General features: G+C 35.7%; 6 protein-coding genes across 6 annotated transcripts; 3 read left to right on the forward strand and 3 right to left on the reverse strand.

Annotated features, from left to right (window-relative positions):
* Positions 1 to 134: 134 nt before the first annotated feature.
* On the forward strand, positions 135 to 3,294 carry RO3G_11625 (uncharacterized protein; the record flags this gene model as incomplete). The annotated part of the gene is made up of 3 exons (XM_067666209.1): positions 135 to 258; positions 360 to 827; positions 881 to 3,294. The coding sequence occupies 3 exons, from the start codon at positions 135 to 137 to the stop codon at positions 3,292 to 3,294; spliced, it is 3,006 nt and encodes a 1,001-aa protein (XP_067522310.1).
* Positions 3,295 to 3,455: 161 nt separating this feature from the next.
* Positions 3,456 to 4,838, reverse strand: RO3G_11626 (uncharacterized protein; the record flags this gene model as incomplete). The annotated part of the gene is made up of 3 exons (XM_067666210.1): positions 3,456 to 3,782; positions 3,920 to 4,291; positions 4,641 to 4,838. 3 exons carry the CDS (start codon positions 4,836 to 4,838, stop codon positions 3,456 to 3,458), a joined length of 897 nt encoding a protein of 298 aa, XP_067522311.1.
* A 679-nt stretch (positions 4,839 to 5,517) lies between these two features.
* On the reverse strand, positions 5,518 to 6,744 carry RO3G_11627 (uncharacterized protein; the record flags this gene model as incomplete). The annotated part of the gene is made up of 1 exon (XM_067666211.1): positions 5,518 to 6,744. One exon carries the CDS (start codon positions 6,742 to 6,744, stop codon positions 5,518 to 5,520), a length of 1,227 nt encoding a protein of 408 aa, XP_067522312.1.
* Positions 6,745 to 9,530: 2,786 nt separating this feature from the next.
* Positions 9,531 to 9,776, forward strand: RO3G_11628 (uncharacterized protein; the record flags this gene model as incomplete). The annotated part of the gene is made up of 1 exon (XM_067666212.1): positions 9,531 to 9,776. The coding sequence occupies one exon, from the start codon at positions 9,531 to 9,533 to the stop codon at positions 9,774 to 9,776; it is 246 nt and encodes an 81-aa protein (XP_067522313.1).
* A 1,019-nt stretch (positions 9,777 to 10,795) lies between these two features.
* Positions 10,796 to 12,460, forward strand: RO3G_11629 (uncharacterized protein; the record flags this gene model as incomplete). The annotated part of the gene is made up of 6 exons (XM_067666213.1): positions 10,796 to 10,907; positions 10,991 to 11,115; positions 11,747 to 11,889; positions 11,941 to 12,087; positions 12,142 to 12,397; positions 12,452 to 12,460. The coding sequence occupies 6 exons, from the start codon at positions 10,796 to 10,798 to the stop codon at positions 12,458 to 12,460; spliced, it is 792 nt and encodes a 263-aa protein (XP_067522314.1).
* Positions 12,461 to 13,668: 1,208 nt separating this feature from the next.
* RO3G_11630 (uncharacterized protein) lies at positions 13,669 to 14,063 on the reverse strand (the record flags this gene model as incomplete). Its single annotated transcript, XM_067666214.1, has 2 exons — positions 13,669 to 13,782; positions 13,836 to 14,063. The coding sequence occupies 2 exons, from the start codon at positions 14,061 to 14,063 to the stop codon at positions 13,669 to 13,671; spliced, it is 342 nt and encodes a 113-aa protein (XP_067522315.1).
* Positions 14,064 to 14,206: the final 143 nt, after the last annotated feature.

Consider the following 14,206-nt stretch of genomic DNA (forward strand, 5'->3'; position numbering starts at 1 on the left):
TTCTTTTGGCATAGCTTACAATGATATTTGTTTATGTTCTGATTGGTTAGATTTTATTTCTCAGTTGTAAATGATTAGAGAGCTCCCTTTTTTTAGCATATTTCTTTTTTCTTCTTCTCTTTTTATTATGAGTTATGAAAAACTCAAAGCGTATACGTCAACCTTCTTTCAGACGTATCTTATGGGTCGCATTTGCTAAATTTTGTACATTTTTAATACCGGATGCATTTTTAAACTTGATTGGTTTGACTACAAAAGGTAAACATAATAATGCATAAATAATAATATTAATTATCACAAAGAAAGAAGAAAGGCTTGGAGGGAAAAGATGACACTATTCAGTTTATATATTTGGATAGCTGCCTTATTTTGTTTTTGGTTAGAATACATTACCACCTTATTTTGCGACCCACCCAAAAGTTATGACTATACTGATGTCTATGATAACTCCTCCCATTATTCAACCATTCATGGCCAAGTGATCGACTGGACAAAATATGGAAATAAAAGCGATATGACTGCAGAGGCTAATCGATATCCTCATCTGGACCTTTCTCCCATCTTTCCAAAATTCATGATCCTCAAACGACCGAGTGGACAAGCTTATTATGATCACAACTCTATCGAGAACTGTATTGGTGGATTCAATCGATCAACCCAAGCAGACAATTGGCTTAATTATGTCTTGAGCCATGATCCAGGTTACCGATTTGAAAATGACCAACTTGTGTCTTGTCCTATTCCAGGTCAAAGAAATCAAACAGGTGCGCCATGCTTTTATTCACCAGATGATTTAAATGAATTCAATCAATACCCAAAAAAGGGAGGTAAGGCAGTGATAGATTATTGTTTGTACTCTTATTTATTATGATGATTGCAGCTGTTAGATATAGCTTGAGTTATGTTTACAACAATTGTACTACTTTATCACATAATGGCTCTGGACAAGCCTATGTGATATTGGACAATAAAGTGTTGGATGTCACAGATTATTTACAAGGAGCGACCAATATCATCAAGGTCGCCAAGGGGTCCTATTCAAGAGCACTCGCCCTAGACCGCATGTTTTTGCCTCTTGACTTGACCATGATGCTCTTTATCAATTTGGGAGCAGATATCACTCGAATGTTTTACAACGAAATTCCAAACCCAGATGTCTACAAGGCATGTCTCAACACTCTCTTTTATCACGGTATTGTAGAGGGCAATACAGAAACAGGGTGTGCACATATCAATCTGGCGCTTTGGATCACGATGGGCTGCTTTCTAGTTTATTTCTTAATCAAGATGAACCTCACCAATTTATCTCGATTGCCACTCGTTCAGCGCTTTTTGTTTCAATCAGTCTCCAATACCACACTTACCTCTTTACCCTACACACTCTTGTTTATCCCATTCTATTCAGAACCTTCTGAAATCATTCGACAAACAATCGATTCACTCGCACGAACGAATTACCCAGATGCACGTAAAATGTTATTTTTCGTCTGTGACGGCATTGTTCAAAGTCGATCTGACAGTAAGGCAAACTATCAGTGTGTGTTGGATGCTTTAGGATACAGTTCAAGTCGAGAACCCGAGTCGAGAGCCTATGCATCCTTGGGCCTCCACCGCAAGGTCAATTATGCGCGTGTGTATACCGGATTTTATGAATCGGGAAGAAATCGTGTGCCGTTCTTGATGGTTGTTAAGGAAGCCAATCGAGGTAAAAGGGATTCCATGTTGATTGCCCTTAGTTTTCTTGAAAGATGTCACGACCTGGCTCATCATCGAATCAGTCCACTTGAATTTGAGCTGTACAATCAATGTTATAATCTCTTGAGTTTGGATCCTCGTCTGTTCAAATACATGCTCGTGACCGATGCTGACACACAGGTCCAAGCTGATGTGGTTCACCGATTTGTGACGAGACTAGAAACAGATCCCAAAATGCTTGCGGTGAGCGGTCATGTCAGGCCTGCGAATCCTGAAGAAAATCTGGTGACAATGCTTCAGATCTTTCCAATCTACATGACGTATTATTCTGGATTGGCCTATGAAGCTTGCTTGGGACGACTGATGACCTTGAATGGAGGCTTTGTGATGTACAGGCTTTGGGAATCTGATACATCAAAATGGCCCAAGGCGAGCCAAGAGGAAGGAAGATGCCAGGAAACGTCGCTTACGATCGTCAGTGGAGTAAGCAGCTTGAGTAGCAGCAGCAGTGTCCACAACAAGGCCAGTGACCATCGCGCAACTACCGCACCAGTTAGCGTCCAAGCGGTCTGTCTTCATCCGACCGTCCTCCGAGGCTTCGGTGGTCCTCGTCCAGACACACTTCATATGGAAAGTATCCTCTTGCTGGGTGAAGAGCAATACCTTGGTTTAGTCCTCCTTCGGTCACATCCTAATCGTCGCTTTGGATTTGAACCCGAGGCTGTCGCTTACGCGACCTTGCCTACTCATTTCCTGGCTCTTCAAGCACTCCAAAGCCGTAACTTGCGAGCGGCCTTGCACACCCAAATCGAGTTTCAGCATGTCGCCAAACATTTAGGAATCATTTACTGGATTCTTTCCATGACAAAATTGATGGACATGATCTTGTCTATGCCCATCATTGTCTACCTCTACAATGTGTTTATACGATACTTTATTACTCATGACCTAGCCTATGCGATCATTGCGGGATCTTTTGCAGGACTGATGGTGTTGTATGTGTTTTATTTTATATTGAGACGACAATTTAAATATATTCTTTGGTTTTTACTGTACTGTATCTTTGGTGTACCCATCTTCCACATCTACTTTCCTTTGTTGGCCGTTTGGTGTTCGGATTATTCGTATCGATGGTATGATGTTTGGCCAACGAAGCTAGAGGGTTATCATGGTCGATTACACGGTATTCTTACCGACAGAGGAGAAGAGCCGGAGCCGGTTGTGGATCGGTTAAGATGGGTTGATTTTGAACAGTTGGAAGCGCAAAGAAATGCAGAACGAGAAAAGGAAGAGGCAGAGAGGCTGGATGCTAAATTTAATGGATTTACGGGATATGTGAGCGTACCAGCATCGATCAGACAGAGATCGTCTGGTTCGATTCAAAGCAACCCATTCGCATCACCCTTGGACAATGAAAACCCATTTGATGATGCTCATTCTGTCGTCAGCAGTCATTTGTCTGTTGTTTATCAAGATCAAGATGCTTGCAGTCATCATTCACTTTCGAATTCTATTCTTAGTCTAGAGCCTTATTATGAAGAACAAGAAGAAGGAAGAAGTGCGCCTGTACATTCAAAAATTGCATATCATCATTCATAATCACACTGTATCATAATACATTTTCTTTTTTATTATTAAGATTGATTCCTGTTATTCGCCGTTCTCCACTGTTTTGATCTAAACCTTGCATACCTTAGACCACAGGCATTGCACAGACTTTTCTAAGAGAGTCAGGATGATGATGACATGAGCAATAGGACTTACGTTTTATTACCATCAGGTCCACGCCTCCACTCTGGACTGTTATTGGTACGACATCGAGCACAGACCTTGACGACATTGATTGTCTCTGAAGCTTTATTATACTTGTTGGGCACCATGTCTGCTATTCTTGACATGGAAGACTGTAAAGTCTGTGTTTCAAACACCTTTCTCCTCTTTTCTGTCATTTGTGTTGGTTTCTCTATTTGCTGAATACGAAATTTTTGAAAGAGTGGAGGTGAAGTAGAACTGGATGATTTCTTGTCCTGATCTTGATCAGGTTGTGATGGAAATTGAGGTAGTAAAGGATGTATTTCCAATTCTTCCTTTTAATTATTTAGTTAAATTCAACATGGTATATAAAAAGCAAACCTTTTTGTGTGTTGTTTGGTATAAAGCTGTTGGTATATGAATAATGAAGTTGATAATTCGTTTGATATCTTATTTGAAATGCTTCAAATACAACAGATCCATAAGGAATCACAATTCTCTCAAAATAACATGCCTTGTTTTCAAAATCCATTTTTTTGCTAGCATAAAAGTGACGAGTACAAGTGATATCGCTTGAAGAAAGATGGACTTTGGTGTGTGAATCGACAGGAAGATCAGTGTTGACTGAAGAGCAACTTTTGAATTCGACGAGTGGCATTGATTTCGTAATGGATTCGACTGCTTGAAGAAGTGGTAAAGAAGTCTGATTGAATTGTGGCCAAGAGAATAATTCGTGTAGGCTGGCTTGATCTTTGACTTGAAAGACAGAAAATGGTATCTTGGCCGTCCTGTTTTCTTGTCCGTCTGTGTTCTTTTTCAATTGACCAATCAGCCTTTGAGCATCCTATTATTTTATTCCATTAGTTCCCGTCTTTGTTAACATTCTGCCAATGTCCAGCCTTGCCTGGGAAACAAAATTATGGATGCCTCCGTTATGACTACAACAACTTGTGAAATTTAGATTGTTTTGAGGCTCATAATGTCCAAAGTCTATTTGATGTTAATATCATCATGACATATTGAGTCTATTACCAATATTATGAAAAAAGGCTAAGACTGTTTCATCCGTGGCAGTATAGACGACAAGATCCAAAATATGCCACATAGTTTCATTCTCTTTAATTGGTGATTTTCCTTTTTTATTATCCTATATTCAACTACTTTAGTATCTAAATTATAGTAACAATGCTTACTTGAACATATAAATGATTCTTTAGGGATCTAAATCGACAACGAGTGACTGAACCAGATAATGTTTTCAAATTAATGAAATTTGTGAGATCATTTTTTGCTAATTCAACTTCATTTGGATGCATAAGATCAAATATTGATTTATCTTTCAATACGTCTTGTACTTTAATATCTGGTGTAATATGAAGATCACTAATCATGGATGGTAAATATAAAAATTTGAATTCATCAGTCGATAAAAGAGCCCAAAAGCATGCTGTTTTATTAGATGCTGTCATCACTATTATTATTTTCTTTAAAAAAAAATTATGATTAATGTGTGTAGAAGAGAGAAAAAAAAAAAATGAAAGAAAAAAAAGAAGGGAAAAAAATTTAAAAAAAAGTGACATTTTCCTTTTTTGATGTACGTTATACAAAATTTTCTCTTTCAGAAAAAAGAAAAAAAAAACAGACATTTTCCCTTTACGTTTAAACAATAAATCACGGCAAAAAATAAAATAAAGTAAAGGAGTGAAAAAATGTAAAAAAAATAAAAAAGAAGCATATTGATTTTGATATAAAAACAGTCTTTTTTGATTTCATGTTCGTCGTGTCCTCTTCTTGATCATTTTTCCGCTTCTTCTTTTATTCTTGCCATCCAAATGTGGTATTTCACTAAAAAAGGACGTGTTCATTGAGTGCTTTTTCATCTTGAAGGCATGTGATAATTATAATCGCCTTATTAAAGCCTACACTGAATGCATTCATTTCCATAAATGGAAATGAGTACTACTTGTTTCTTTTTATAGTAATTCTTTTTTATTATTTTTGGCCACTTAATACAGTAGGATTGAAATGCTTCTAGAAAGGTTTTTTTTTTTATTTTGATCTGTGCTGAATCTAACAAGAGATCTGCTTTAGTTCATCACGCACCCAATCTGTACTTTGCATCTGAATCAATCGAGACAAGGCTCTTTGAAAAGCAAAGGCTTCTTCTTGTCCAGTAAACAAGGGGGAAGAGACATCCGAGACATCCAGAGCATCTCTCATATCTCTCATCTCTTCTTCCATCTCTTCCTTTCCTTCTTCTGCATTAAATATCTCCATAATACTATTCTCTGCACTAGCAACCAATGTCACTTGGGATTCATACATTGCATCAATAAAAGTAATAAATCGACGAGCTTCAGATCGATGTTTCATTGTCATCCGTGGAATGTCAGTCAAGATGACTGTGTGAAAATGTCGAACGATCTCCAAATAATCAGCAGCACTCAACGGTTGTGCACAGACATCGGCAAATCGCATCTTGGCCACACCATCGACCTGTTCAGGTATCTTTAGCGTACGTGATAAAAAGTGCAATTCCATTGGTCTCATCGGTTTGCTGTTTGTCAGTCGACGAATGATGTCCTGTATCTTGGTCTCTGTCTCTTGGTTGAGTGGATGAAAAAAGACAGCAGACTGGGCTCGTTCGACCTTGCGATAATCAGTACCACTGTCCAAACAGAGTACTTCACATCGCTCCATCAGCAAGTCAATACAGGGTATGAACGAGGCTCGTTGGATACCATTCTTGTAAAGTTCTGTTGGATGTCTGTTGGACGTAGTCACGAGCACCACACCTCGTCTGAACAGGGCCTCAAAGAGATGACGAAGGATCATGGCATCCGCAATATCAGTCACTTGAAACTCATCAAAACACAACACATACGCATCCTTCACAAGGTCATTCGCTATTGGCTCTAAAGGGTCAGCCATCTTGGGGTGGTGTGTCTTGACTTGATGGATACGCTGATGGACATCGAGCATAAAAGCATGAAAATGCACTCGACGCTTTCTTTGGATTGGTAATGAATTGAAAAAGAGATCCATGACCATTGTCTTTCCAGTACCTACATTACCATACACATAAAGTGACTTTGGTATATTCCTCGGCTGCTGTTTTGCTGTTGTCGTTTTAGAAAACCAACCAAAGCTTGGGATCTTCAAGCCACTAAAGACGTCGTACGTGTCCAGTTTGGTGATATCAGCTGAAGGCACATAGTCTTTTAATTGATACCATAATTTATCTAATTTTTCAATAACCTTGCGTTGATCGGGATCTGCCCGTACAGAACCAGTCATTGTGATTTCGTCATAATACTTTAAAGGGGAAGATCCTAGAAAGAAATAAAAATAGGTTGATACTCCATAAGCAAAAGGTAATTAATTCATAAATATACCTTGAAGTGAAGATTTATCATTTAATGTCTCTAATGTTGATTCTTCTGATTGTAAATTAGTACTGACTGCTGTTGTTGATTGCAGTCTTTTTAATATTTTTGTTGATGGAATCGAACGTTTACTGCAATTCAGTATTATTGATTTATTATAATTAGTTATTGTTCTTGTTATTGCTTTACGTAACATTTTCTTTCTATTCTTGTTCCTGGGAAGAAAAAAAAAAAAAAGACCGCGGCACTAAAATAAAACAAAATGAGAACATGATGTAGTAGAGTGACTTATAATAAAGTAAAAATTGTTTTTCTTTTGGTTAGATGACACTCTGTCTGTATAGATACATGCTTTAAAAGCAACACATCATGAATAATGCTTATTTCCAAGTAACACTTTCTATCTCTTTATCATACATAATAATCATAAAAAATAATTTTAGTTGTCTCTTTGAATAGCTCTCGTTTGAATTGCTTATTTCTTTATTAGTTACATTTCCTTTTCAAAACTACAGTCGTTCCACTAATTTAATTTTCACACTTCAAAAAAAAACATATTGGTAATGTAAAGTACAGTAGTGATACTTTTTTTATTCAAAGATGTCTGATTTCTTTCTTTTTGTTTGATATTTTCCATAGTCTTGTATCATTGATTGGAATTGGAATAACGATATTGTCACTAATTGGACCATCAAGTATTGTATCAGTTTTCATGGAACTTAGCAAGCGAAAAAGTCGATATAATTAGTAACAATGATAGAACATACTTTTTTTTTTAAAAAAAAAATAAAAATAAAAGTAATATAGATGTGCTATTGATGCGCGAAAGGAATTTTTTCTAACGATACTCTTGAAAAGCGGCTTTGTTTGAACCAAATATAAATATTTTTTTGACAGTAACCTGATGGAAAACAGTCAAAAATGGTAAAACTATAAATATCTATTAAATCTTACAAATAGCTTGGAGACTGGTGATAGGAAACCCACTACATTCATCAATAATACCAAGCAACTTATACCGTATACAATAACAAAATATCAATTAGGACGGGAGTGAAATAATGAAAATAACAATAAATTTAAATAAATTTTGGTAAAAATGTAATGAATTATTATCTATAGAAAGTTTAAACCTTTGGACACTGTTTTTAATAAAATTGGAGATACATAGTGGGTAGAATTGACTACAGCTGTTCAAATGCAGTTTCTTTATTTATTTATCATCAGCTTTGCTTTGATAGGAGCTATCTTATTGACTACAGTGCAGTGATTCATACTTTTTTTTTCATCACCTCTCTTATTCTTTAAACATAGTCTTTTATTTAAGGTCCAATTGAGCGCAAAAATATTATAATAAAAATCCGCCCGGACCAGATCAATCCTTTAGGATGTTCATGCTTAGAAAAAAACCTCTTTTGAGAGCAAGAGTAAAAAACGTGAAAGGGGAGGAATGAGTGGAGTTATCAAAGAAAAGCTAAAGGAATTGACTTAACCATATAAGAAGCTTTTGACCATAGGGGTGTTTGGCAGGGATCAGTTTGTCATGGTGTAGCTGATCTAATTCATGCAGTATGGAACATATAATCGGCCATCGCTGATACCAGGTGAGAGCAGAACTTGGGGGAATCGAAGGGCGTAGAAGAGGCATATTCAAAAGAAATGACAGTGGATCCTGGACAGTTTCAGGCATAAACAAGCGTCGGTGCGTATCAAGGCAGTTAATAGCATGGTTCTTAGAGAGCTGTTGCATAGGGTGTTTTGGATATGGTCTTGGCTTGCCACCAAGGAGCCAGCCTAGTCTCCAGCGTATACAGCGGCTATGCTCTGAATTGGACATGGGTAACCAGAGTATAGGATCTATGAAGATCGATCGACGGCAGTGAGAAAGCTGCTTGGAGGTTCGGCGTTGTTGACGGAACTCTAGATTCTGTTGCAGAAATCATCGCTTAGCAGCCTTGAATGAGCGGGTATCAGGTTCGTCAGTAGTAGATATAGTAGCCGCTCTATTTAAGGATGGCCAAAATTTTTGGAATATCCACCCTTAAATAGAACATACCCTTAAATCGAAATTCGTAGCTGTTAAAAAATTGAAATCACTTAACATGTATTGTAGCTACATTATAGACATATTTGTACAACGTGTTTCCACATAGGCCACTGTCGGTTGGTATAGATTTGGTAATTGTGTAAGAACATTAACAAATCAGAACTTGCTTAAGACTTGGTCAAAATTGCTGGAAGGATAATATACGAGTTGTAGACTCAAAATAATTTTGATGAGGATAAATATATGATATAATAAATTCTATCTATAAAAAAATGTCTAATAATAAACGTGTACGCCTTTCTTTCTCAAAAAATTGAGCTTTTGGATCAAAATGCTACTGGCCAGCTTAATCAAACAGAATTAGGTGAATGGGCTATGAAGAAATTCAATTTAGATCAACCACTTGCCCAACAGACTATATCAAACATTCTCAAAAATGCTGAAACGTTATATAGTAATATTAATGTTGTCAATAATGGCAAAAGTCTAACAACAACACGCTATCCTCAACTTGATGAAGTAGTAAAGTTTGTTGCAGACATGAACAATAACAATTTGCCAGTCAATCGAGACCCAATCCTTCGATATGTAAGACCTATTGCTTAGGTAAAGTATAGAATCCTTGAAAATGAAATTTCATTTTCTTCTAGATGGCTCACCAAACTTTTAAGCGAATTGGAGTAAAATGCAGGCCAATGCATAGTGAAAGTGCCTCGATAGACATTACTTCTGAAAACATTCAGAACAAATTGAGGAAGATAGAAGAACTCCTTGGGCCATGTGGTACTGCAGATATCATGAACTTTGATGAAACAGGTTTATATTACCAGCAACCACCAAGAAGAACCATATGTTTCGAGTCGCTTGATGGTCTAAAAATAGTAAAACTTGTCTGACAGTTGGTTTGCTCTGTAACGCGGATGGGACTTACAAAGGGCAACCAATTGTTATCGGACAACACAAGAGCCCCAAATGTTTTAAAGCAAGAGCTAATTTGTTATCCATGACTGCAATTGAAAAAAAAAAAAAAAAAACTAAAAAAAAAAAAAAAAAAAAAAAAAAAAAAAAAAAAAAAAACCCTGGAATGTGATACCCATTATTCTACTAATGCTGGGATGACAACATATGTGAAAAAGTTAAATGTTGCCTTTGGAAGACAGAATCGAAAAGTTGCTCTTCTTTTGGATAATGCGACCGTTCATAAAATAAGAATTCCGCTCAACGACATTAAGTTGATATTTCTCCTAACAAACACGACTAGCAAGCTACAGGTTCTTGATGCAGGTAGCCTATTATTTGTTGATAAAATGCTATATAAGCTGTCTTTTTATTTTACAGTTTTCTCATTCATATTTTGTATACAAAGGAATTATTGACAACTTTAAGGGCACACTTCCGAGCCCAGCAGTACGACCGTGCTTTATGTCTGTATATCAGTAAAAAGTCACCCATAAATAGAAAATACCCTTAAATCAGACACCCTTAAATAGAGCGGCTACTGTACATTGGGAATGATTATTGTACAGAAAGGAAACGGACCAACACTTGCCGGTAAATTTTTGCGATCAACGACAAAGGAGAGAACCGGGTGAGAAGCCACAGAGACCAAGCCGGAAACACAGTATGAAATAGATGTACCACAAAAAGCTTATGTTTCATCGTGATTCGAATCAGCAGCCATCTGTTTGACAGAGAGATGAGACGCCCCGCTACAGGCATAACAACGCAGTTTAGCAATAGTTACACCAATTTCATTTATAGTTGAAGCCTGGTAAAACTGTTAAAAAAAAAGCAACCATTTGCTTTTCTTCATCACAAAAAGATGTCTATTAATTACTTCTTCCGAACTTCTGCAAAAGAGTGGGACATCGCTGAAGCTATTATAAATTATGATTAAGAGGACAGCGCACTTAAAATGAGCTTAAATCAGCTTCTATTGAAAATCAAAAGCGATCTAAAAACAATAGGAAAAATTCAAAAAAGCTTAAACAGATACACTTTGAATGCTTTAGTACAAGTTGATGTAAGTAAAAGCTAAATTTGTTTCTTTCTCAAAAAGACAATTAACCTTTGTTTTACACTTAGAAACTTTTGTAATTAAGATGTTTAGGAGTTACTGGAGGAGAACCTCAAGAGATGAAGAATGGAGAACACCCAACAATTAATGTCAACAACATATCGCAGAAAGAACAAGTGAATATTGCTGGTGTCAATAACATAATTATGAGTCAACCTGTAAGTAAAATAAAAAACGAAACAAAACAAAATTAGATGCGTTAACATTAACTACCTTCTTAAGCGTACTAAACGACGTGTTCTTCATGAAATAACGAATCAGGTATTTATACTTTGCCACTAGCATTCTTTTATCTTCAATCGATTACTTAACTTCACTGATTTTCCTATATATTTTTAAAGGCCGAAACAGATGTAGGTGAAGGCTCATTAATGTATAATATTTTTTTTTACTCTTATTGTATCCTAATATAGTCACTTGACTTTAAATAAACTGGAGTTCTCACTAGAGATATCCCCTATAAACAAAAAATGTATAATATTAACCCACCCTCTGCGCCAGTTGAACGCCCCCATAAACCCAAGTTGCGTAAACTACAAATTGAAGCTTTAAATCAGTTTATCCACTTTGGAACCTCATTTTCTCAGACTAACTCAACATCAAAAAATTTATATAATCAGTACAAAAATGAACAAAAAGAAAATTATTCACCCAAATCATTTGATTTATTCGATCATGTCGTTGGGTTGTTAGACAGTGAGACCAGTTACGAACCATTTCTTGAAGAAATGTGAACTTCTAAGCTTAGCGAGAGACAGGACAATCGCAAAGAGTCTTTTTTCAATATAGCAAAGCATTCTCTCACAGCCTTTCACCTTGTTTGCAGATCCCCCGATCAATATCTCAAATCATGAAAGGACACACTTCGTCGAAAATATTATACCCTCATTATTAGCACTGGGAAAAACATTTGATTTCATCGAGTTTAAATGGTAAAAAAAAAGCATACAAAGAGAAAAAAGTACTAAACTATGCTTCTTTAGGTACGAGTCAGAGTTTATCTCTTCCAAAATGCTGAACCAAAAAGACTGTGATTACGACCTTCGTTCGGCACCAGGCAAATACATTGATGCCCTTGGTACCTTAACTACGCATAATAATATGGAACTTATTATTGTAGAGGCGTCAAGGTAATATGTTTAATGCATTATTTAAAATAAATAGGTTCTTATCCATTTATTTAGTGGACAACTTAAAGAAAATACCATACATTCAATTGAAGACACTCTGAAGATATTAAAGTGTGGAATGTCATTATTAAGGAAAGAGGCAGCCCACTATAATGATGCGTCATTGTCGACATTTATGAAGCTGAAGTTTTATGGGGTTCATGTCATCAAATCCCAAGTTACCTTATCAGAAATCTCCCTCGATGATGAAACACATTGGAAATGTATTGAATTAAGGAGTGCCAAATTGCCAACAGCTTGGAGTGATAGGGTCGGTCTAGTTCAATATATGGAACTTCTAGCAACCCTTTATGTATGTCTATAGGAAATGTAAGCTAGAATGTTTTGTGTGGAACTCACCTAGTTTTATTATTTTTCAGATTGCTTGTCACGAAAACCAAAGGATCCAAAAGCAGCTTGTTAAAGAAAATATTGGTTTGATTTCTTTCAGTGGCCCTTCCATTGGATCAGTAATAAGAGACAATTAACGCCCCTCTTTTATTTTTTTTTCTTTCATTTTTTATATCATCAAGTAACATTGTAACTGCTAAATAAATACCCTTCTCATGTCATTGCATCTATTATTTATATATATAAAATTATCATCAAAATAAATTTACGGTTACGGATACATATCGAAAATAGATGAATTTTTTTCTGAAAGTCCCCTAATTTTTATTTTAAAGTCCGTATTTGTTTTTTAGTTAATCCTTGAATTGGCAGTGGAACGACTGTATATAAAAAGGCAACCCTGAAATAGAAACACACCTAATGTACCTTTTGCATAAAATATCAAGATTAAAAGAAAATAAAAAGATATGAAATGTTTTATACATCCTTACGACAAGAGTTTTTTGTTTCTTAATCACATTAACAACAACCATTAATGTTAGCAAAAGATGAATATTTGAGGCAGAAAATGACAAATAAATATGCTTATTTTTAGTATAATACTCATTATACTAATCTCTTAAAAAGGTGACAACAAGACAATGGACGCAAAAAAACTGTGTTTTGAATGAAAGAGTGCCTTGCCAAGTCAATAACTAAGCAAAGACTGTCATTCAATGAGTATTAGTATAAAGGATACTTGGATGTACTTTTATATACCATCAGCTCTGATTTGGAAGCAATTTTCATGAATAAAAAAAATCTCGTTATGTATTTGTATAAAACAGCAGTTTTTTTTTTAAAAAAAATTGATTCTTACTTATTCAAAGACCTTATTAAGCGCTTGATTAATAAACATCTGACCATGAGTTAGATCAAGTAAAATGATACAAAGAATGAAAACCCTCTTTGAGATCAAGAATAAAGAGTGAGAAAGATTAAAAAGTTCCTAAAATTCAGTAGAAGAAAGGTTATCTAAGACTCCCTTTTTTATAGAATATAAAGGAATAGAAAACGTCTTTATGATTTCTCATTATTTGCTAAAACAATAATGGACATTTGTTTATTCAGTACTTTTTTATAAAAAAAAAATAATGGGAATATGTTTATCCTTTTTTTTTTTTTTTTTTTTGATAGTTATTCACACGCATATCAACGCCATTCACCTCTTCTTCCATAATCCTCATGAAAAGAAAAGGAACCAGCACTTTCGGTATAATATTTTGGTCTTGACTGTTGTTTCTTTTGTTCCTGTAAGAGTAGATTCTATAATAACAAAACAGTTAATATTGCTTTATTTCTAATCATTCATTTTTTACATCAATCTGTCCAGCGTCGACAAAGGAAGGCAAGATGGGTGTTCCAGATGGGGTAGCAATCTTTGTTACTCGTTGTGTGCCTTCTTTAAAGGTCACACCCAAGTCTCTTAAAGCAGCCAATCTTTCATTACCGATAGGCATAGACCTTATTACTTTGGGTGATTCATCATAGTAGTAAGATGATGTTTGTTCGAGTTCAGAGTAGAAGCGTGGGTTGTGAGGATTCATTTTAAATAGAAGAGAAGAAAAAGAAAAAGAACGCTGCATGAAATAAAGACTATAAATGAACTCCGAACAGTTGACATAGATTTTGACGATCATTTTGACCAATAATCAACCAGAGAATATCTTCAGATAGATTCATCATTGTC

This window comes from Rhizopus delemar, genomic scaffold, assembly GCF_000149305.1.
Source record: "Rhizopus delemar RA 99-880 supercont3.9 genomic scaffold, whole genome shotgun sequence".
Lineage (NCBI taxonomy): Eukaryota > Fungi > Mucoromycota > Mucoromycetes > Mucorales > Rhizopodaceae > Rhizopus > Rhizopus delemar.